Genomic DNA, 23,125 nt, shown 5'->3' on the forward strand with positions numbered 1-23,125 from the left:
AGCGTGCCAGGCAGCCCTGCACAGCCCCAGCCTGAAGTGCTGTCTCCTAGTCAGAGTTCATAGACCAGAGGTTCAGTCCTGTTCCCATGTTTTGTCCGAATAATTGCAACAGGCTCCTTGCCTTGGCCCTTCTCCCACCACCCGTGTGAAGCACAGTGAGCTGCGTGTTGCCCCGAGGCACCGAGCAGCGAAGGTTTGTGCTCACAACTTCACTGCCCTGGGGCCTGCGCCCACTCTGGCCCCGGGACACGCAGCGGCGCAGGATGAACCCCTGGGCTCGAGCGCCGGCGGTGTCCTGGCAGGGAGGGCACCAGGCAGGACGGGCGCCTGGGGGCCGAGCACGGCGCGAGCGCCGGCGGAGCAGCCCGGAGCTGCCGGGGACACGGCGCAGAGCCCGGGGGCACCGGGCGCCCACTGTGGCCTCCAGCAGGCACCGCGGAAGGCTGGCAGAGCTCCCTGGGACTGAGCTCGGCCAGACCCACGGCCGGCCCCGGAGACCTGGAGCGGGTGTGAAGGCAGACTCTGGGAGAGGGCTGGACCCGTGAGCTCGCCACCGGCCGCTGAACCGGGAAGCCAAGCAATCCACGCTGTGCAGTCGCTGTTTTGCTTTAAGATTTCTCACCCATTATAGCAGCATGTAATTTAAACAGAAGCACTTTAGAAGTCAACTAATTAGCGCTGCCGAGGCATCCCTCCGGAGTTTGCGAGGATCCGTGCCCTCCTTTCTGCGCCGCAATGTTACAAGATAGTTCCAGCTGGAAATTACAGAGACGGCAGTTTTAGAGAAAACGAAAGGCTTCGGAGCTGAGTTTCGGGGGACACCGCGGGTGCATCTCTCAAGGCACTGGGAAGAGAGAAAACAAAGCAGACATTAAAGCAGAACTGATTTTTTTTTTTTTTTTTAAAGGAGGAACTCGCTACATGGCAAACCCTCAGTCCTGGGACAAAGAGTGCTAGACGAAAGGCGAGTGCGCAGGGGAGGCCGGGAGCCAGCCCAGGTAGAGCTTGCTGGCAAGCAGGTCCATCTGGCCGCGTCCCCGCGCACCGCGGGGGTGTGAAGTGGCGGGGGGCACCGGCTGGCGCGCAGCTCCGTTGTTGGATCCGGCCGCGTCGTGGGCGTGAGCTGAGGCTGAGCCTCATCTGCATGAGGAGCTGAAGCATCTCCCTTTTGTTCGTATCGCACCCCTACAAATGGGAAAGGACCGGAGTTTCTCTCGGCATTTTCGGTACGTCTCTCTGATCTGCTTCTCCATATATAATGCATGATGCCAGATTTAATGAGAATGTCTCATGCTCTTTGGCGAAGGTGGCTAATGGGTGCCACCTACGCTGGCGGCTTCTCCCGCTGCCTTCCCGAGCTGCTGTCGCATCGCGTGGCAGGGCCGCGAGAGCAGACCCTGTCTGCCTGGCTCTGATGCGGCCGTGCCGGGAGCGCCGCTCCCCATCGCAGCAGCGCGCCGAGAAGTTGGAAGGAGTCAAGCTAAACTAAAACAAAAAATCAGGGCTGGGGGTTGCCGGGGCTGGGAGAACACGTCCGCCTGCGTTTCGGCTCGATGCCCGACAGGCACAGCTATCCGAGGGGGCAGCGGGCGAGGAGCGAGGCGGCTCGGGGGCGCTGCGGGGCGCGAGGGGAGCCGGGCGGCGGAGCCCCCCGGCGTGGCACCATGCGGCGGGCCGTCCCCGTCCCCGGGCCCGGGGGCCGCGCGGCTCGGCCGCAGCAGCCGTCCGACGGTCCGGCGCTCGCGAGGGGCCTGGCAGAGCGCAGGGAGCGGCGGGGCAGGGACCGTCCGCGTGATCCCAGCACCCGTTGTGGCAAACGTGCACTTTTCCGAGGTGTTTGTCCAAGTTGCTGCAGCGGGTCCTGGTGGGGGAGGGAGGATCTGGTTAGCAAGTGTGAGCTGAAGAAATAAGAATATCCATTAACAGACAAACTGCTAATTACCTGACTGTGAGTTTTAAAAATAGTGATTGTGACGAAGCCTGAGCCATGCTGCTAAACAGCCTCTGCTGAGATGAGTTTCACAGCAGCAGAGACCAGCGCTGAGGGCCGGGGCCGGCCCGTGCCGGGCCCAGGCGGACGTGACTCTGGCTGGGTGCGTTTCCCGGCACTGGGCGTGAGCGGGATGCGCTGCCCTGCGCGAAGGCGCTGCCGTCCCTGCCAGGGCGGTTTCCGAGGGGGGTCGGAAAGCAAAGCAATTCGCAGCCCTCTAGGGCTTTTCATGGCCTGGAAAATGTCCTAAATTCACATTCGTGCTGGAGGACATTGACTGAACCCTGTTAAACAATGTGTCCTGCCACCGTTACAGAGGAGGTTACAACACCGGTGCTCTGCCGGACTCCTCAAGCTGCCTGGCTGGGGAGCGGGCGCAGGGACCCCACCGAGCCCGGGAGGAGGAGGAGGGGAGAGGAGGAAGGCAAGAGGATGGTACCTGAATGGCTCCCAAGCACTCCCATGGGGACCCAAGAGAGCAGGAAAAATATTACTGTTTCAGGCACACTTGTTGCTAGGTTTAATGCTGGTGCTGGAAGCCGCATCCCCAGGGGAGGTGCTGCAGAAAGGCTGCAGCAGGTGTGAGACTGCCCATCCTGTCCTGTCCTGTCCCATCCCGTCCCGTCCGATCCTGTCCCGTCCCGTCCCATTCCGTCCCATCCCGTCCTGTCCCGTCCCGTCCCGTCCGATCCCGTCCCGTCCCATCCCATTCCATCCCATCCCGTCCTGTCCCGTCCCGTCCCGTCCCGTCCTGTCCTGTTCTGACCCATCCTGTCCCGTCCCATCCCATAACGTCCCATCCCATCCTGTCATGTCCCATCCGATCCCGTCCCGTCCCATCCCATCCCGTCCCATCCTGTCCTGTCCCGTCCCATCCCATTCCGTCCCATCCCGTCCTGTCTCGTCCCGTCCCGTCCCGTCCCATTCCGTCCTGTCCTGTCCCGACCCATCCTGTCCCGTCCCATCCCATAACGTCCCATCCCATCCTGTCCTGTCCCATCCCATCCCACCCCCAGACAGCGTCCTGGGAGGGAGCAGCCCGGCCTGGGGGCTGCCGCCGGCTCCGAGGCTGCCAAACCCGGGGCTTGGGCATCGCCCAAAACGCATCAGAGATTTCGCATGGATTCACTGGTGCCCGATGCTTTGGGTGTCTGATTTCTGTGCAGACTGTGGGCTCCGCTCCCGGGATCGAGGCGCCTTTCTGCTCTCCCGAGGGGAATCGCAGGACCCGCGTGCCCTTCGGAGGAGCCAGGACAGTGCGGCGCGTTCTGCGCGCTCCGGCGGTGACCAACTCGGGCAGGAAGGAGCCATTTCCCGGCCAAACCCGGCAGGTCTCCCGCAGCGCGGGAAGGCCGTTGTCGCCACGTCGCTCTGCGCCTGCAGGTGCATCGCAGGAGCAGCGATGCGGCCCCGTGGCTGAGCTGCAGGAGGGAAGCGCCGTGCCCCAAGCCCGCTGGCCGCTGCGGAGCTCGCTCCTCTGCCGGCGGCTGCTGCTGTGCGAGGCGGGATCGTGCTGCAGAGCTGGTGCGAGCCCTGCCAGCCGCTGCGCCTCCCGGCCCGTGCCGGTGCCCTTGGCCGTCCCGGCACAGCCCTTGGCCCGTGCTGCAGGACCCCTCGGCGCCCCCGGGCTGCGCAGCGTTAAGGCTTTATTTCTGACGGCAGACCTGGCAGCTCCTGGCTCCTTCCAGACTGGAAACATCTTCCTTTGCACACCTTTAATCAGTCAGCATTAAATTCCCTGCAAAGGGAATTTAAACGAAAAAATTTTAATAGGATTATTTTTACCTGTCATTCAGTTCACCTCCTTACCTCTAGCACTGAGTCAAGTCACTTCAAACGTGTCTTCGTGCCTGTTTACTGAACGAGCTGCGCTTTGCTTCTCTAACTGGTTTCTGTTAGCCCGCAGGCTAAGCAGCGTTCAGGGTAAGTGGGCCAGCCGTACAGATTTCAAGAGGAAAAGTTAAATGAGAACTTGCTCATTTTGGCTGCCGGGAGCGTGGACGCTCCTCCGCAGCGCAATGGCAGGGGCCGAGACCCGGTGCTGTGCCCCGGGGCGGGCTGGCTCCGTGCCTCCTTCCTCGTCTTACCGTGGGGACACGACAGCCCGTGTTCCCGCAGAGGCTTGCTTTCAGCTGAGTGAAGTATTTATTAGCATGATTTCACCCTTTTCTATTTGTTGCTAATCACAGATTGACTGTGAATTGTACCAACGTGTTACTTATTTTAAATTATCACCAAATGCTTAACACCAGCATATGTCAGCCTCAGGATTGCTTGTGATCTGTCTGCTCCTGTTAATCATTAGAGCGTGAGTTATTATTTTGAGCTTTGGCTTTCGTTATGAGGGAAGTGAAGATGTCGTGGTCCTGGGAAGATGCGGGATTTGAAGCATCCCCCTTTCTCCCGCTCTGAGTTCATGCAGGCTCTCGAATTCCTTTGGTAAAGCTGCCCGAATGATGGGGAAGACCCCGGGAGCCTCCTGTTTCTGGCAGGGGAGGCAGCAGACACCAAACGTGCCGGCGCTGCCCGGGCGGCTGGGGAGCGACGCTCGCGTCCCTCCTCTGCGGCGGGCCGCCGAGCGGTTCTGAGCGAGTGGGGTGCGTTTTCGTTAACAGTGCGGTGAAGAACAATAACGAACCTCGCAAGACGGTGCTGTCTAACGAGCAAACGCAGCTGCGACGCTGCGACACGAGGATCGTTGCCATGGAAACCCTACGGGGAACCATTTCTCAAGAAGCCCCCAAAGGTGCGAACGGAAGGGTAGGAGTCAGCGAGCGGGGTGTCAGCATTTCCCCGGGCGATGGCAGAAGGGGAAGAAAGGAAAGAGAAGGAGGAGGAGGAGGAGCATGTCCCCGCGCTGCAGCGCGCCTGGGGTGCGTGCTGGGGCGGGCAGGGAAGCCTGCGGGTCGGAGCGGGGCCCCGCGCGCCCGCACGCCGCACGCGCGAGGGCTGGCGCAGGGGAGGGCGGCGCTGGGGCGGCCCGGGGTGCGGGCGAGGAGCGGGGCGGGCGCGTCCCCGTGGGGCCGGCGTGACGCGGCGGCGGCCCCCCACCGAGGGTCCGGCCCGAGGCCCGGCGCCGGGGCCGGCCCGGCACGGGCGTTGCGTCGCAGGGAGCCCACACCCCTTGCGGTGCCGGCTCACTGCTGCGGGGCAGTGCCGACTCACCTGGAATAAACTGCCAGGGAAGGGACCACAGAAGCAAAGAGCAAATGCGGAAGAAAGTAATTGAAGAGCCGTGTTTCTGTAACGCGTTTTCCTCGTGTGCCCGAGCAGGAAACGTTCTGTTTCCTGAGGGAGGCTCTGAGCTAGTAAATCTGGCTCCTTCCAGCCTGCGCAGAGGCATTTCTGTGTATCCGTGCCCAGCAGGAGACATGCTCCGCGGGGGGGCATATTGCTGGCCCCGGACAAGCGTCCGATGAGACAGAGCTGATGCCCGGGGGGTCAAGCTTTCTGCCAGCGGCCCACCTGGGAGCCCACTGCAGCGGACGAGCCCCCCGTGCCTGGCTCCCTGGGCGTTCTGGGTGTCACCCAGCTGGCTGGGGCAGCCGGGAGGAGTTGGGGCACAGCCGGCTGCTCCGAGACTGGGGATGGCCAAAGCCAAGAAAGACAAATCTTTGCCATCATGGGCTGGACGGGGAGTAATGCCAGGAGCAGGCTCGGCCCTCAGCAGAGGGGCTGGGGGACGAGGTGGGGAGCAGCGTCCCGGGGCCCCAGCCCGTGCCGGTGCAGAGGCCGGGTCTGGAGGAGGCGGTTCGGCACCGTCAGCGTGCGCGGGCGTTCGCAGGGGGGTGTCCGTACACCTGAACATCAGGAACACGGAGAACACCTGGAGGAAGGGAAATGATCTCATGCTGCTTTTGCTGTCAGAACATAGTCACAACCAAATGCCATCTGGCCGATCGACTTCAAAAATCCTTTCTTTCCTGAGCCTTGCCTCAGAGTCGCAGGCCTGCACAGCAGCAAGGAGCGCGTCGTCTCCCCCGCGCCGCGGCGAGCTGCTGGAGTTTGAGCTGGGACCGCTTGAGGGACCAAACCTGGAGGGTTTGCAGCAGAGGAGGCTCCACGGGAGCACAGGTCTTCCCCGCACAGTCCCAGGTGCCTGGGCGGCTATCTGTAGGGGGGAAAGAATTAATTTGGGGACTCAGGCTGGAACTTGTCATTAGTGTAGCAGCACTGGCAGCTGAAGGGGTGGCGGATGGGACGCACGGCGAGGAGGAACTGAGCTGTTTGAGTGGGTCTCTGCTGCCCCCGGCTCTACCCTGCCACCCTGGGCACTGCTGCGGGGGGCATCAGACCCTCCTCACTCCAACAGAGCTGCAAGGACCGGGTGGCACCGTGCCACGGGGCCTGGAGGTGAGACAGACATCCCCGGTGTGTGTGGCCCGTGCCCCGGCGCTCGCGGCTCCGGGGAGGGCTGGGGCCGAGACGGTGCGAGCAGGGCCAGAGGCCGCTTTGACCTTTGCTTTCGCAGGTGCTGCTGGATCCGGAGCTGCAGGGCCCTGGCCACCCCGGCCCCGCTCCTCACTCACCTCCCTTGTCATGTTTGCCAGGATTTTCATCCCCAAGAAGCACCGGCAGCGGTTTGACGAGGTCGTGTCGCAGAGCCTGATCAGCAAACTGTGCCGCTCCAAGAGCGAGCAGCACAGCAACCGGCTGCGGCGCAGCCGTAGCGAGGACCACCAGGAGCGGCTCCTCGTGTCCACTCGGGCCAGCTCCGTGCCCCGCAGCCATGAGGAGGCCAGCAAGAGCCTGAGGAAGACCACTTCACTGATCACCAGCAATGTGGCCTCAGGGGCTGCCCGCAGGTAACACCTCTCCTGGAAGCCCTCAAATTCAAGGAGGCAGCGCCTGGTCTGCGTGGCTGAGGGGTGGTCGGTGGACGGCAGCTGGGGGAGAGGTGCCAGGGAAAGGGGAGAGGCGCTAGCAGAGGGGGTGACATCAGTGTGAGAGTGGGCGAGCCCTTCTGGGAGGAAGATGAGCAAACACTTCTCCCTCTTGAAGGCTGGGCCAGTTTGGACCCAATGTCCCAGGTCCAGGCCACCCTTTCTGCCCCCTCGCTGCCGTAAAGCTGGTTGTGAGGAGCTGCATGGGGGCCAGAGCCAGCGCCAGAGGATATCCCGAGCGGGATGCAGGGTGCCCAACTGTCCTGGGGGCTGCAGGGTGCCTGGCTGTGCTGGGCGACACAGGGTGCTGGGGAGTGCAGGACACTTGGCCATGCTGGGGGCTGCAGGGTGCTCAGCACAGGACAGGCCGCATCATCCCGCGCTGCCTCGGTGGGTGTCTGAGGACACAGCAGCGGGGGGAAGGCAGGACAAGCCGGTGCCTGGGGGATTAACCCATTTCCCTCTGCCCATGTGGCCAGACCTCAGCAGCCCCGGAAAGCCACAGAGCCCTGCCGCGCTCTCCGCGATTAGCGAGGCTCCTGCACTGTTCCCAGCCCTTCTCACCGACGAACAGACGAGCTTTTGCCTTGTCTGCACAGCCGGGGAATTCTCCGGGGAGGAACTGTGCCACCTCAGGCACAGCATGGGTTATTCCCCTGCCTCCATCTGCTCTCTCCGGGGTGTTCAGCTCGAGTGCACCGTCCTGTAAGGATCTCTGCTGTTTCTCACAGCATAGACTGAATATTTTTTTTTAGCGTGACTTGTCCAACACTCAGTTTCAATGCAGTCTCTCTCTGTGCCAGCACAGCATTGGTCCCTACAACGGGCTTTCTTGTTGTAAATGATCTCAGTGATGTTAAGTTCCCCCAGTTCTTTGTGGCGAACAACTCCTCACTCCAGTCAGTCTCCCAGCAGGAAGATTTCCTGATAGTCCTTCCAAAATTTCCTAGCTGAATTTAATTTCTCTCTCATGAGCCTAATAAATCTTACCCCCCCAAAACATATATTTTTTTGTTAGTCTACCTGTGTAATATATATGTTATAGCCCATGTCTTTCCTTTAAAAATGTGTTGGATTTGAAGGACTGGACTGTGGTTTTATGAATTCATTAATTAATTGCTTAAAAAAGCAATTTCCAAGGCAGTGCAAGAGTCTGTGCTCAAAGGCTCTGCCCCTAAAACATCTGTGTCTTTTCCTGCCTCCAGAGTCCCCTGTGTGCCTGGTGCTAGAGCTCTCACATTAATGCATGTTAAGCTTTAGTCTGCCACATTTAGCTCTGCCATGCCGATCCTGGTGTGAACGGCAGTGGTGCCCCAGCCGAGGGGGACAGCACATCATGCCCGTCAGGCGGGGAGCGTCCTGCTAACCCTCAGCGTGCCCTGGCAGCACCTGCGTTCCTCCAGGCCTCCCAGAGGCTTTATCTGGCTCATTTCAAACTCCTCCTGGGCCCTTTCAGATCCTTCCACTTCCCATTGCCGTGTGCTGGTCCAGTGTCCTGGACTTCGTCTCCCTTCCCGGGGTACCAGTGGACTGCAGAGCAAGACGCTGTTGGTGCTGGAGAAACAAGGAACTGCAGCGAAGCCCAGCTTGGGGGCAGGAGGGCAGTGCTGGTGGCCAGGGAGCTAGAGATGCTCCGGGAAGGGGGCCCAAACAAGGAACAGGAGAACTCACCACTCCCTCCATCCATCAACACGCTGCCGCTTGTCGGTCCATTGGCAGAGATAAGGTGTCAGCGAGGAAAGCACAGGAGTGTGGCGGCATTGCGGCTCGTAAAGACCATTGTGCCTGTTGGGATGGGGAGGAGTTCAGGAAGCACTAGCACTCCTGCGGGCGTCAGCGAGCGCTTGGCTGGCCCCTGTTCCCCAGCCGGGGATCAGTGGTCTCGGCAGCACTCAGTATTTGATACTCAGTATCAAAGGGGATCTTGCAGGGTGCCGGGAATTATCAAGCATTTAGAGGGTACTCTAAAGATATCCAGCCTAATGGAGCTTTGACGAAGGCTGGGGAAAGGAACAAGAACTAAATATATGTTGGGCTTTGATTTCATGTTTGCTTTTGTACCTGCAGAACTGTGCGAGTTTATAAAGGCAACAAAAGCTTTGGCTTCACATTACGTGGACATGCCCCAGTGTGGATTGAGTCCATTCTGCCAGGTAAGAAGACCTGCCAGTACATGGCAAGACTAGATTTTGCACAGTCGCTCTGACCAAAATTAGAGTACCAACTCCACAGGTACTGACTTTGTCAGAGCCCGGGGGAGAGGGGTGGCTGGGGCTCAGCCTGTGGGGCATCTGCTGGGGAAGCTCCTCCTCCCACAAAGCATCTTCCCTCGGCACAGTGGTGCTGTGTTCCCACTCTGTCCCACACAGAGTCCAGGACTCTCTTGTGAATCCCTTGGGAGGAGCGTTTCCTAGAGCTGAGGCCCCTTTAAGCAGGTTCCATGCTGAAACAAGAGGCCAGCTGTGCTTGGGCAAGATCTCAAAGTCACTTTTAATTAACATAGAGAAATTAAATTTGCATGCTGGGGAGGATGTTTCTGTTTGAGTGAACAGTCATAAGATTCAAAGATACTTATGTATCTATAGCCTGAACTCTAAATTTGAAGTGCTTGCTGGAAAATAGCAAAATGGACTTTTATGAACCTCAGTGGTGGAATCTCCTGATTTGAATAATTAGTATCTTCAGCACAATTTAGTTTGGCTTTATGCACTCCCTATTTCATGTTTAAAAGGTGGAGAATGCTTGTGTGTGAATAGTTTGAAATCACATCTGCTTTTGAAATGTTAGCTAGCCAGATGCTGATCCATGTTGCACCTGCTGAGCCACCAACATACAGACACTGGACACTGCATTGCTGAGCGCAGTGAACTGGCCTGTCCCATCCAGATAATGTAGTTACAATGGTGGCCTTCCCTCAATGGTATTCTGTGGACATGGTTGGGCAGAAAGCAGCTGGAGAGTTAAGATCCCACCACCAAAAAACAAGGAACCCATTAGCTAAACATCTCTCTCATTCCCTGTGCATTAGGAAGCCCAGCTGAGAAGGCTGCTCTCAAAGCCGGAGATCGAATCTTGTTTCTCAATGGTCTGGACATGAGGTAAGAGACTGTCTAAATAACCTATGCCAGATGGCTCATGGGGGGCGGGGGGTCCTCGAGAGTGTGGCTAAGCATAGTTGTGGCCATTTGTTCCCTCTTGAGTGAAAGAGATGAGAATTGGATATCCTTGAGAGCTGTCTACTGAGGTACGTGAGGACTGTTGTACCAATACAGGCCTCACCTTTAATATTCTCTCATAAAACTGCTCTAAGAGTAGTATTTCAGCCTCCATCCCTGCTCTTCCTTTCCCTCACTTTATGTAAGGGTGCAAATAGCCATGTGTAACACATGACAAACTATAACAGGTATACTGACTGAAATCCACCTGGAGACCCTGACTCAAGCCACTCTGAATTAAGTTCCATATGTTAGATAGCTGAGGCTCTTTTGTGAAAGGAACGGAGTACCAACCAACTCATGGCTCATTCTTGGAATGGGATCCTAAGCTTAAAAACACACTGGCAATCACTTTTCCACCTAGAAGTTAATACTCCCCTACATTATTTGCACACAACAAAAATAATCAAATTCTATCAAACCAGAGCTCATTCTGCACCTCCCTGATACAGTGACAGCAGCTCTTATTTTCTCAGGTTGGTCTTTCTGCACAAAAAATAAGAGCAAAGGGTAGAACTGGCTACATGATAAGACAGAATGATGAATATTTAAAGATTACACACCTGATGCTTTTTCTGTCAGTGTCCAAGTTCTCAGATTTCAGCTAATACAGCAAACTCTTGGCTGATGCAGCATTGGCAGAAAATAGAGGAGACCTAGTTGAAGACCTATCCTCTGAGCCTGCAGAGGATATGCCTGTTTTGGCAGGCATTATCCCAGGTCAGCTCATACCTTTCTCCAAGGAGACTGGTCTGTCTCCAAAAATGCATTTTACTTTCAACTTGCATTTTCTTTTCATGCAGAATTAGGACAGGCAAACAGAGATCCACAGCACTGTATCATTTAAATGGAAAGTTCAGCTATGGAGTCTGAGTGTAGCTTAAGGTAATGCTGGCATCATTTACCATAACTGCTCCACAGGGTGTTCATATGCATGCCCTAAAGCTATTCCATACTGCAGGCACAACTGAGTGCCCCGAGTTACGTGGTGTGATTCACACTGTCCCTTGAGTAAGGCTCTTCTCTGAATAGCACATATAAAATGAAGCAAAGAGCCAGAGATCAAGGAGGCTGCAGCCTGGGCGCAACTCTGCCTCCACCTGAGCAGCCAGATGAGGTGTTTTGTAAGATAAATGAAGGTAGCTGCAAACTCTGTTTTACTCTGGCTCCTTCCAGTTACCTGAAGCCACCTCAGGTGATGTTGTCCTGGAATCCCTTCCACTCACATATGATTCCTCACCAAGGCTCAGGGGCTACCAATCAGCACCGCTGCTGCCTTGCAAGCCGCTTCCTGCAAAGCTGCTCACATGGGGAAGGTGACCTGGAAGGATATCTTATTTGGGCTCTCTCCTGTGCCTCTGCAGGAACTGCTCCCATGACAAGGTGGTGTCGATGCTGCAGGGCAGTGGGGCAATGCCCACCTTGGTGGTGGAAGAAGGGATTGTCAACTTCTCAAATGGTAAGAGTGTCTCAGGGTGATCACTGCCCTTTTGTTCTGCTAACCCTGCTGGAGGAAATTTCCAAATACCTCATGTATACCCAATACGTTTAAGACACTGCTTTGAGCCTAACACCACTCCAGATTACCTGGAGGGATGTTCCTTCCCCAGGGGGCTGGACAGCCTTCCTCGGCAGCTGGAGCACCTGGCTGCTGGCTTTCTGTGATCAAGCTTAATCTCAGACTCTGGTTTCCACAGGGGTTCATTGTACTGTATGACTGTTGTTGCTGGCCCTTTACATTGTCCTTTACATACAGTCTGTGCCGTGTACCTGAAAGTAATATAACCCTGTACATACATGGTCACCGTGCCAGTGTCACAGTTACGTATGGACTGTGCTGCTTCGTATAACTGCTGCTTTTAGAATAACTTACCTTGCGTGCCTATGGGGAGCAAGGCAGTGAGAGACCAGGATGTCTGGGTCACTGCAAATGTTTATCAGTGCAATTTCAGTGACTTCAGAGGTGGTGCAGGACCGCAGCCAAGGGGAGCTCAGTCACCGTGCTTCCTAAGATGCATAAGGACAAGAGTCTCACTGTGTTACTGGAAAGCTGCTGTGTAACACGAGGCCCTAGAGTTAGTGACTGACACTCTTCCCGCCACAGCCGTAAAGCAGCTCCGCCCAAAGCTTCAGGCTAGGAGCCTGCATTACTAACTTGTTTGTATTTGCCTTAGGAACAAAACCAAGAGCCTCACTACTTGCCAGTAGAGATACAGTGACACCCAAACTTCTTCCCTTCCCTCCCCCCCCACCAAAAAAAAAAAAAAAAAAAAAAAAAAGAGAGAGAGACCAAAAAAGGATATGATTTCTAGCCCTGATGCTTTGGCCATCTTCCTATGTGGATAAGCACATTCTGTGTCCCTGCAGGCTCAGCTGGGTTGCCTCTTTGAGCTCTCACTGTGGTGCAGTGTCACTCTGCACTGTTCCAGGGCTGGGCTCACTTGCAGAGGTGGCCACAGTGTGGCAGCAGGAACAGTGCAGAATGAGGGTGGCAAAGAAAGCTGATCTTTTATGCCTCAGTTCACCCACATGTAACTCTTGACTAATACTGCTCTTAAAGTCAATGATTATTGTCAACTGCCTTGGAACTTGATCAGAGGCTTCAAAAAGCAAAAGGAGGAATACCATCTGCACGTATTAACAGAAGAAGGTAGAAACAGCATGACCAAAGAGACAGATTATATCCAACGGAGTAGGCAGGTCAAAAAAATCTGTGCCTGCTTTCTGTAGATTCATGGACCTATTGAAACATTCAGAAGTTCCACTGCAGCGTATTCTGTTTCCTTCTGTTTACAGCATGGGAGGAAGGCAAGGGTAGTCATTAGCTCTGTGCTGGCCAGAACTTCCTCTAGCTATCAGGCAGCCTTTGATAAGCTGTTTCACCTTCTTCACCATGTTGCTTTTCAATGACAGAAATGTTTATTCTGAGGCAATCTTGTAGGTATCAACACATCAGGATTTGTGTTAATACGGAGTTGAGATTCATATGCTCAGAGCTCTCCTTTATTAGAGGTGTTTAAGCTGGTGAAACCAGGAGGTGGAGCCCAGTGATGTGTGAGCAGTTCAGGCTGCAGATGGACAGGGACCAGGGACACAAGTATTGGGCAGAAACGGCCGCTCAGACAGGGCTCCCCACGAGGCTGAGGACAGGGAGGTCCAGGAGGCCCACACAGTCTAACTGTTCATGTTTACAGGTGAAGCCAGAAGCAGAGAGAAGATTTCAAGGACTATCAGGTGCAGATTTATGGCAATACAGCTCTTCCCCTAGTTTGCTTTAAGCACTTTCTTGCTCCGGCTCCTTTAGCCAGAATGGCACATGTGAACTCAGGAGAAGACGCTTCCCACAGTGCAGCTGGCGGCTGCTAGCAGGGCCTCATGTTCTTCTTGCTCCTCCCCAAGAGACGTAGACATTCCCAGGTCACTAAACAAATCCTTTTCTTTGTGCTCAGGTGCAGCTGCCCTGGTGGTCCCCAGGGATGAATCTTGGTTTCAGTGCAAGCCTTTTTAACTTGTGGTTAAGACCCTTTTTCTGTTGAATTTTCTTTTTTCTTTCTACCTGCACCTTGCAGACTCTGACTCTGCTGACTCCCCGAACACCTCCTCCGCTCTCACCTCCCTGCAATGGGTTGCAGAGATACTTCCCTCTAGCATCAAGATTCAAGGAAGGACCTTCAACCAGCAGCTGGAACATCTGCTCACACCACCTGAGCGCTATACCATCTGCAAAGCACTGGAAGGCTTCTTTCAACATCGGTAACTTGTTAGCAGCTCCATTCCTTTAATACTGGTAATTGGACCGGTAGGAATGTCCATATCAAAAAGTGAGTCTTGAATCAAAGCATTGACGCAGAAAGCAGATCTCAGATTTAGAGGCTGCCACCACTGAGCTCTGCTGTGATTATTTTCTCTAATTTCCTCAGCTATATATTCCTCAGTCTGTATCCCTCAGGGAAAAAGCTGAGGCACAAGCCCATTTCTTGCCTGGTGTCCTGCCCAAGGACAGGTCATACCCATTAACTGTTGAGGTTAATTCAGTCACCACTTAATCCCACATAAAAATGACCTTGATCTCACCATTGCACAGGATTCTTTTGCTGCCAGCCAGCCCCACAACAGCAGCACATCTTGTTCCGCCTCTTTCAGTAAATTCTCACCATGTTTTATTCCTGTCTCCTTGCTCTTTTCAGCATTTTGGCTGAAGCATTCCCTTGGCTGCAGGGCGAGAACGGCTGTAGCTGGCAGAATTCTCTTCCTGTAATTGAAGGCATCCTCTCTGCCCTGTTGCAGGAGTTGAAACTGATCCTTTGGTGGACTCAGGATTTTCAATAATGACCTTGTTTTCTGCCCTTGATCTTTAACCTTTTCGTACCACAGTGATACAGCCATCCCTGCCAGGCATTGGGAGATGCTGCTTACTGCCTTTCTGCAGCTGCTGAGCTGGTCGAGCACAGCTGCCTGGCTGCTTCTCAGGAGCCCAGTTCCCACCACAGGCTGCAGATATGCAGGCTATTGCCAAGCACTGGACTCCTATGCCATGCCCAGGCAGACTTCTGCTGCATTTATGCAGCATATTGTACACAGACAGATATGGATCAGAGGATTTGATCCCTTAATCTTACAAGGAAATTCAATAAACCCCCTCAGTATTTAGGCTACAGATGTTAAAAAATGATAGAAAATACTAAGTACAAAGCACTGGGACTGCCTCCGCACCATTGCTATGGCTCAGGGCTACACTGGCCTGCATAGGACTTAGGAAGCCACTCCAGCCTCTTGACACCCAGTGATCATCAACCCTCCCCTGATAAAACAGAATTCATTGCTTTGGCCACAGTCCTGTGACTATGTTTCTTCTTCTTTTTTTTTCTTCTTCTTCTTTTTTTTTTTTTTTTTTTTTTTTCCCCACATGTATTCCCCAGTCAGGCATTTCTGATTAATTTAAGGGTGCTGTAGGTTAAATACTAGCTCTCAGGATTAGCAGTTAGGAAATACAGAGTTAGCAGGATATTTTCTCTTGCTCAGTGGCACAACAGTTGGAGCCTGAGTGCTAAGAATAAAGTCGCTAGGTTCCCTTCCCAGTGCAGAGCTGCACATGGGGCTTAGCCCCAGGACTGGGTGTCTACTTGGGCACTGTTGCTACTGCCAGCCCCAAAGCACTTGACTGCAGAGACCAATAGCTCACCAGGGCCCAGGGCAGGCCTGTCCTTTCCCCCACCTGGCTCATTTTGCTTGTACCTCCTCCAGATGATTCAAAGCAGCAGCAGCAGCTGTTCCATGTCACAGCAAGACATCATGACCTAATTTTGTGCCTGCCCCAGACTAGCCAGCTGTGAACTGTAAGTGCTCTGACGAGGACTGAAATCCGCAAATACTAAATTTACATTGCTTGCAGCCTCAGAACGCAGATGCAAGTATTTTCCAGTGGTGAATGCAGGAGCCTGGGAGTCAGGACACCCATATTCTTACTTTTGGCTCTCCAACCAATTTGTATTTTACAAGCCAGTTCACCTGGAAGGCAGCTTGCCCCATTGAGCCAGGCTTAGCAATTATTGTTCAAGACAGAACAGCCACCTGCCTCAGTAATTCTTCTGAAATACTTTTTCTGAATGAGATGTAGGCTTGTGACAGCCCACAGCTGTGTCAAGCTTCATAGAAAAGGTAAATTAGCCCAAAGCTACAGAAGAACTTAAGAGAGAAGTTCTGTGAGGCTCTAGACAGTTCCTTCCACTCCCAATCCCCACTGGCCTCTGAGGATCCCCATTACCAGTGCATCAAGGAAGTCATTCTAGTATCTGAACTGTTTCACCTTCAATTCTCCCTCCCACATTTAGTCCCTGCTCTTTTTGAGGCAGGGATGGTCCATTTGAGTAACAGCAAGGTAACACGTTTGTTTCTAAATATCAACCTTCTTCCAGCTATTTATAGGAAGTCCTTAGTGTTATTCCTACTTTAAAGATGCAATAGTAGCAATGAGCTGTAACCTCTGATCTCTGCCTCAGTTTTTAATAGTAGAGGTCTATCTTCAGTTTTCTGACATAGCTTTCCTTAGCCCACAGGAAAGCAAATCCTTCTGGTACAGTCCTCTGATTCCATCAGTTGTTTTAGCCTTCTCATTGAATCAGGTGCTCAATCTTGTTATTCTTCTGTCCAAATCTGATCTTTCTCCAGCTCTCTCTCTGTTTTCTGGCTCACCCTCATTCCTACCCTAAGCCCACTTAATTGGCTTCTCCAATTTCTCCAGTCATCCCACCTAGTCCTCCTGCTCTACATGCACTGGCTGAGACATGAACAAGCTTTTTATAGCCTGGTTATCAGGTGCTGCTAGTCACAGGGAGATTGCTCTCCCTGTTAGCTCTGTCTGTAGAACTACACTTCCAGCGATCTCACCCTAAAGGGCTGCGTCCCTTGCTAGGGATCTGGCATCTCTGCCTTTAAATGGCTTGTACTTTTATGCCAAAATCTACGAGATAAAACTGGCAGCTGAGATATAGCTAGAGATAAGATGGGAAGTACAAGAGACCTATGGAGTTGTGTGATGGGAGGATGCAGCAAAGGATGTGCTCATTGCCTAGCCCTCTCTTTCCAATTTTACAGGAATATTGACACTCTTATTGTGGATGTGTACCCGGTGCTGGACACACCAGCCAAGCAAGTCATTTGGCAGTTTATCTACCAGCTGCTGACGTATGAAGAGCAGGAGCACTGCCAGCAAAAGATTGCCAGGTTTCTTGGTTACAAGTCCTTGGCAGGTGAGAGGAAAGCCCTTATGCCCTGGCATGGGCATGCTGTGCCTCACAGCTTCCCTAGGGATCTTGGCCCGGTGTGTGTTGACACACTGCAGACTGAGCAGACTGAGGGTGGTAAGGGAGCATCTGATTTCTCACTAGGAAGCATGGCTGCTGGTTTTGCCCTGTCTGGCTCCTGTGCAAGCCAACATACCCATAGACTGACAGAAAATGCTCTCTGATCAGGGCAGCGCTGCTCCAGAGGTGGAGGTGACTGTGCAGGGTGCAGAGCAGCACAGAAGCAGAAGCCTGTTTCTAGCTTCTGTTACTGATGAGTAAATTTGAGACCGAAAGTTACTTTTTATGCACCACGGAACTGTGTAGTTTGGAAGGAAACTACATTAAGAGGAAAGAAGATCCTTATCTTTAGGAGCAAAAGCTTTTGGAATCTGCTGAGTTTGTCAGAGGTCAAAAAGTCTCAAAAGGAGATAGGTGGTTTAGGGGAAGGCATATGGAGAAAAGAGGTAAAATAAGTGATGACTGCCGTGTCCCTCAGGATATCTCTGGCACCTAGACACACACAGACAGTACAGGTAAGGGTCAGTTAGAGTTAAACATCTTGAACAGGATATACCTGCAAGGAAGTGGAAATGTGCTTCATTCCAGCCACAGAAGCGTCTGCCAGGAAATGTTGTTCTGTCAAAGAGATTTTGAATGCAATTAGCAATTTTCATTGTCTTTAATTGTGAGGAAGTCTGCGGTCTGCCTCTCTTTCTTACCACCATTAGCTGTTGCTGTGGCAACACACAAACCAGCTGTGGTTTGATGAGAATTATGGGCTTTGCATTTAGACAGCAAAAAAGTGGAGGGTGAATTTGGAATGAAAGGTTTTGATCTTTGGATTTGGGCTTCTTAATTACTTTCAAATTACTCTATTCTAAACTATTTGCGTTCTGTTGGTATGTTTATTTTAGACTCAACGTAGGTAAAACTGTATGAAAGAGGTGTTATTTGAAGAGATGCTTTTTGAGGAACATAGTCATTTTAACAGTCTTTCCCCTCACAGGGAGAAGCAACTCTTGTAGTCCTGATGCAAGTATCTCATACTGTGCATGGAAAATTGCTATGTATTTGCTCATCTAATTTACACTCTTAGTTATAACTGCTGTCTGGTGCACAGAATAATGGCCAAATGTACATAAACTTGTGTATATCCCCAACAATGTAGACCCTAAAATTAAGTTATAAACATCAAAAGATCTCAGAAGGAATTTCATACAGTTTCAGTTTGCAGTTGTGCTTCAGGAATAAAAAGTAGGTAACCCCCCCCCCATTTACAGAGGACCTGAAGCAAATGTTGGAGAGCTTTGGAGTAAATCTTCCAGGACCCCGTTGTCCCAGAGACAAATTGTTGTCCCGATTGGCACATTGGTCCCTGATTCCTTGCAGCTTCTCAGGTGCTCCCATGTGTGAAAGAGGCAATCTTTGACCATTTGAAGTTCTGAATGTTTTGGTGCATTATATGTATCTATGTTTGGAAGCGTGATGGTCAGAGATCTCTGAATTTGGATTAGTTCTTCATTTGGGCTTATTCCAAACTCAGTGACCGTCTCTGATGTTTCTGTGTATCGGGCTGCCTAAGCACTGGTCTGTTTGATACCATGAAGACTGATAGTCTGGTATTTTTCTTCTGCTGTAAATTTAAGCCCCTTTGAGTTGTCACACTGAGCAGTAGCACCGACTTCTTGATTTGAGAATATGGTTACTCTAGGCAGCATTTCAGTGCTGTCTTGCACTCCTATCGCATGCCTTGGGGGCAGGAAGAAGGAGTTAGTTGGATCCCTCTGGACCAGCCTAGCTCAGGGCTGGAGTTTCATGTGCAGAATAAGCTGGTGGACACCAGTACTGCTGGAAAAAGAAACAATTACACTTCCCCCATCTTTGAGCATCCATCCCTTTCCCTGCTGTGTGCTGGCAGGAGTGTTTTTGTGGTCACACAGTGTCTGGTTGTAACCTGCTTAGTTATCCAGGTCAGAGTGTTGTCAGCGTGGGGATGGGACTGAACAGCTAACAGCTGGGGCAGGTAGGACTGCTTCTGCCAGCAGCAGCGCTAGTGAGGCTGCGCATGAAATAGTGGTGCAGACCATGCTGGGGTCATGGTCCTTGATGCGGGGCTTAGACAGCAGCTGTGAGTTGGCTCTCCTGGCGTAGCGCTGTGCAGTGGCAAGGAGTAATAGTGGAGCTGCTGTGTCCAGTGCAGACGGGCTATGACTTACAAAGCATCTTTTCCATTGCAGCTGAGCCAGAAGCAGAGGAACGCCATCGCAGTTCTGTCCGAGCAGCTTCCTTGTGTCGGGGAAGCCTTCGAACCCCGCGCCCTGAGGAAGGGGGAGCAGCAGGTGGGTATTCGGGGCTGATTCGGGGCTGTACAAGGAATCCCTCTAAGCGAAGGAAGGAGTTGGGGGTCATGGTGGCTGTTCCTGTACTGTACTTCTGCTCTGCTCTAAGTCAAAATCCTGCTGCACTCCTGAGTGTGAATGGTGGCAAAAGATTCAAGTCAGCACAAAGTGAGCTCAGTCTGGCTAGAAAATCATATTTTCAGAAACAGTTGAAATAAGAAATTCCAATATGAAGCTGCTTGAGCTATGGCTGTACACTGTTTCCAATCCCTTCCATTGCTCAGAAAAGAATTGCAAGGGTCATCAGTCCAAGGGGTTAGCAGTAATCAAAATAATTCTGCCCACTTCCCCTCACCATCCCTCCAATGATGACTTTCACTTCAGTGTTATAAATGTAGCTCAATTCCAGCTGGTCTGAGCCCTCAGTTCTAGAGTGCAGAGTTTCTGGCTTCTCTGTGAACTGTCTTGAGCACCATAAAATACCTAGGCAAAACAGTATTTGTGAAATCCATGTGAGTAAGAAAGGCTGGTTCTGAAAGTGATCAGGGTTCAGTAGCACTTTGAGCAACCTGATAAAACGCATTCATGGCACAAATCTTCCCTCTTTTCAGAGTAAGCCCCGTATCTCTCCATCCATTAGAAAAGCCTATCCTAATATTGCTGCAGGGCTTTTCCTAGCCCCCTTAGATCTCTAAACCTCTCCTTCCAATACACCCTGTGTTGCTAGTTATATTTTCAGTCCTTAGGTCTCTGTCCTCCTCTCCCAGATGGCTGGGCGTGGCATGGTGCCTATTCCTCCATCATCCTAGTTGGCACTGATTGCAAAGGGCACTCAACCTCCGACTGCCTTTACTTCTGAATGTGACCTCCCCCGCTGTGACCAACCACATTCCTCCAACACAAGCATTAGGTGAGGGCAACAGAGTTTAAAAGCCAACATCCTTGCTCATACAAGGACATACCACCCCTGCTAGGAAGCTGTGTGCCACTGAACTGTCAGGGAGGGCTGCTGTCAGAGCAGTCTACTCCAAGACATTTCCCCAGGGAAAAATCCTCTGTACAGCCTCTGAGGAGGATTTCACCATGGAGAATCCCAGACAGCTGCATAAGACAGAGAGAGGCCTCTCGCCCCAGACAGATGCTCGCCAGCTGCAGATGGGGGGAGCAGCTTTGTCCTCAGCTGCGCTGCGGAAAAATCAAGCAGACCCTGACCTGTTGTGCTAATGATAATTTGAATGAAACAGCACCAAGCCTGACAAGGTGCTGAAGTGCATCCTAGCCAGGATTTTTCTAATTCACTTTCCTGCATAAACCATTTGTTTAAAAAAATCAGATAACATTCTTTTGTCATGGAGATGATCTGTGGAAACAGCTGCAACTGAACCTCTGTGTTTATGACAGGCTTTCTGGGACAGCAGCTCTGTTAGCAGCAGGATGACAGCCATGCTCCAGAGTCCTTTTTCATTAGTGCCAAGCACATCAGTCCTGAATTGTTCTTTCTTTTTTGCCATTAAAAACTGAACTCTGAGAAAATGAGTCTGATTCAACCCTGGTGTGAGAGGGAGCTGCTTCACTGTGCTCTCCTAAGATCTGCCTGCTTGCAGCAGTATTGAACCTGGCCCTGATTGTTGAAATAAAAATATTGTAGCTGAAAGGAAATGTAAATCTGTTCCATCTGCTCTCCAACAGTTAGAAAAAGGCAGGGATTGTAAACTGCTTCTTCCCAGCAGTCTTCTCCCAAACACCCTTCTAAATAAATCAGGGGTCTGAACACTTCTCTAAGAAATTGAACTGCCTCAAACCATTAACCTCTGAAGAAACTCTCCACAGATGTAACTGTGGAAAACTAGGGTTTAATTTGGAGCTGGTCAAATCAGCTGAACATGTACCAACACAGTGGGCTGCCAGGCCTCCTTGTGTCATTCATTCAGGGCACCTCAGACCCTGGAGCTTGCAGTGCTGTGCTGCACACCCACGTGATGTAAGGAAAGGATCTGGGCCCAAGCAGCTGATGGCATGAGCTTTATGGCTCAGGACTCTTGTGAGTCCTGAGAGGCTGCAGGAGGCATGTGCAGAATCTGAGGGTGTTCCCACAGGGCTCCTGATCAGTTTGTCTTTTCCTTCCCAAGCAGGCCAGAGTGACACTGTGGAGGTCCCGGTCCGGCTGATCCCCGGAGAGAGACAAGCTGGTGATGGCACATCCCTCCCAGAAACTCCCAACCCAAAAATGGTGTGAACTTCAGTTATCTTCCTGTGCAGCCATGCTCTCTACAGGGCTGTGTCGGTCTTCAGAAAGGCTGGGAGGGAGAAATGTCTCTGAGAAGCACCTTGCCTGATGAATATGGGACCTTTACTTTCACAGGGAGGCTGGGAAATTTGACTCTCTCATGTTAACACAGGAAAGCAGATAAAGGGAATGCATATAGGATATGTCTGCATGTAAATACCTGTTTTCCCTGTCTGACAGTATCCTTTCCTTAGAATTCTTCTCTAAAATATTACTTGGGCAGTGACTTAACTTTAATAATGCTGATGTCTGGCAGTGTCTTCCTGAAGTCTTGTGAGTGAAAGGCTCTTGGGAAGCTTCAGAAAAGGGGAGGTAGCCTTGGTTTTATGGGAAGCCGGTTTCTAAAAAATAAAAGAACAGGGGCTGACAGGGGTCAGTGATGGATGTACAACCTGTCTCTAGGACATCACAGGTCTCTGGGAACTTTGCAAAACATTTCTAGAGTTGGACACTGAAAGCAGCTCTTTGTCCTTTTCTTAGATGTCAGCTGTATATGCAGAATTAGAAAACCGCCTGATTGGCAGCTTTGCTGGAAAGATGAGTAATGCTGCTATGCACAGAGCATCACCTCCTGCCCCAGACCAAGCACATGCTGCAGGTACAGTCCATTTCCCACTGTTTCTGTGAGAGGCAGTTTATTTATTTTTGCTCATACAATGGTAGGTGATGCTGGACAGGCAGACTGAGGATAACATGTCTTTCTCTTGGTACCATTTTATAGCAAAACAATAAAAATGCCACATATAAGTCCAGTGATAGCCCCCACAAAGCTTCAGCTTCAGAAGGGCAACACAGTATGTGGAATAACCAAATGCTATCTGACCTCGACCTGTGAGCTGAGGAGTCTCTGCTTGGTGCAGTGCAGGGCATTGCCCAGAGATCCCTCTTTTCTGCAGGCTGCATCTTTATCTCAAGGTCACTCTGCCACAGTCAGCACATTGCTGCACCTCTTGGCAGCTCACGAATGGGAGAGCTCCAGAGAGCGCCTGAAGTGCTACCAGACAGGGAGGACCCCATTCTGCACTGCTCTGTGTCCCCACAGGTGCTCGGAAGTCAGGGATGTCGATCTCATGGCACAGTGACCGTCGGCCCTCCCAGCAGTGCTACTACCACCTGCACAGCAGCATCCCATCCCCAAGCAGCACTGAGTCCAACCCGTACGTCAGCCTTGACAGCAGCCCAGCCCCGTCCCCCAAGCATGGGGATTACTCACTCAGCCCTCTGTCACGACGGAAGAAGCTCTTCACCTTCTCCAGGCCCCCACGCAGCCGGGACACAGATCGGTTCCTGGATGCCCTCAGTGAGCAGCTGGGTCACAGGGTCACCATCGTGGATGATTTCCTCACCCCTGAAAATGACTACGAGGAGGTGAGCAGGTGTCTCAATGCACAGCCACGTCCATCCTGGCCTTGGGGCAAACCTGCATTAGTCCTTGCTCTGCCAGCCAGGGGCTGCCTGTCCTGGGCATGGTGCAGAGCCTTCAGGGATATCCTGGGTCTTTGTGCAGGTTGTGAAGTGAGATAGGCTGTGAGTGGCTGGAGGGAGGTGAGGGCTGCCCATCCAGGTGGGCCAAGGGAGGGCAGGACTCTCCCGCAGTCCAGTGGCTGGCTGCTGGTGGGTGAAGTT

At 52.5% G+C, this 23,125-nt stretch overlaps 1 protein-coding gene across 2 annotated transcripts in view; it reads left to right on the forward strand.

Moving 5' to 3' along the window:
• GRID2IP (Grid2 interacting protein) overlaps nt 1-23,125 on the forward strand; it is a 55,286-nt gene that overhangs the window by 20,351 nt on the left and 11,810 nt on the right. The window contains exons 4-14 of one of the 2 annotated variants that reach the window (XM_062588155.1): nt 6,541-6,795; nt 8,941-9,026; nt 9,902-9,971; nt 11,453-11,547; nt 13,658-13,841; nt 16,683-16,826; nt 17,065-17,096; nt 19,111-19,212; nt 21,345-21,442; nt 21,980-22,102; nt 22,553-22,867. In XM_062588155.1, the coding sequence (XP_062444139.1) occupies nt 6,541-6,795; nt 8,941-9,026; nt 9,902-9,971; nt 11,453-11,547; nt 13,658-13,841; nt 16,683-16,826; nt 17,065-17,096; nt 19,111-19,212; nt 21,345-21,442; nt 21,980-22,102; nt 22,553-22,867 (1,504 nt within the window). Of the gene's footprint in view, nt 1-1,191; nt 1,227-6,540; nt 6,796-8,940; nt 9,027-9,901; nt 9,972-11,452; nt 11,548-13,657; nt 13,842-16,682; nt 16,849-17,064; nt 17,097-19,073; nt 19,213-21,344; nt 21,443-21,979; nt 22,103-22,552; nt 22,868-23,125 lie in introns of those variants that run through there. The other variant, XM_062588156.1, reaches the window with a different exon arrangement.

The sequence above is a fragment of the Rhea pennata genome, chromosome 15 (assembly GCF_028389875.1).
Source record: "Rhea pennata isolate bPtePen1 chromosome 15, bPtePen1.pri, whole genome shotgun sequence".
NCBI lineage: Eukaryota > Metazoa > Chordata > Aves > Rheiformes > Rheidae > Rhea > Rhea pennata.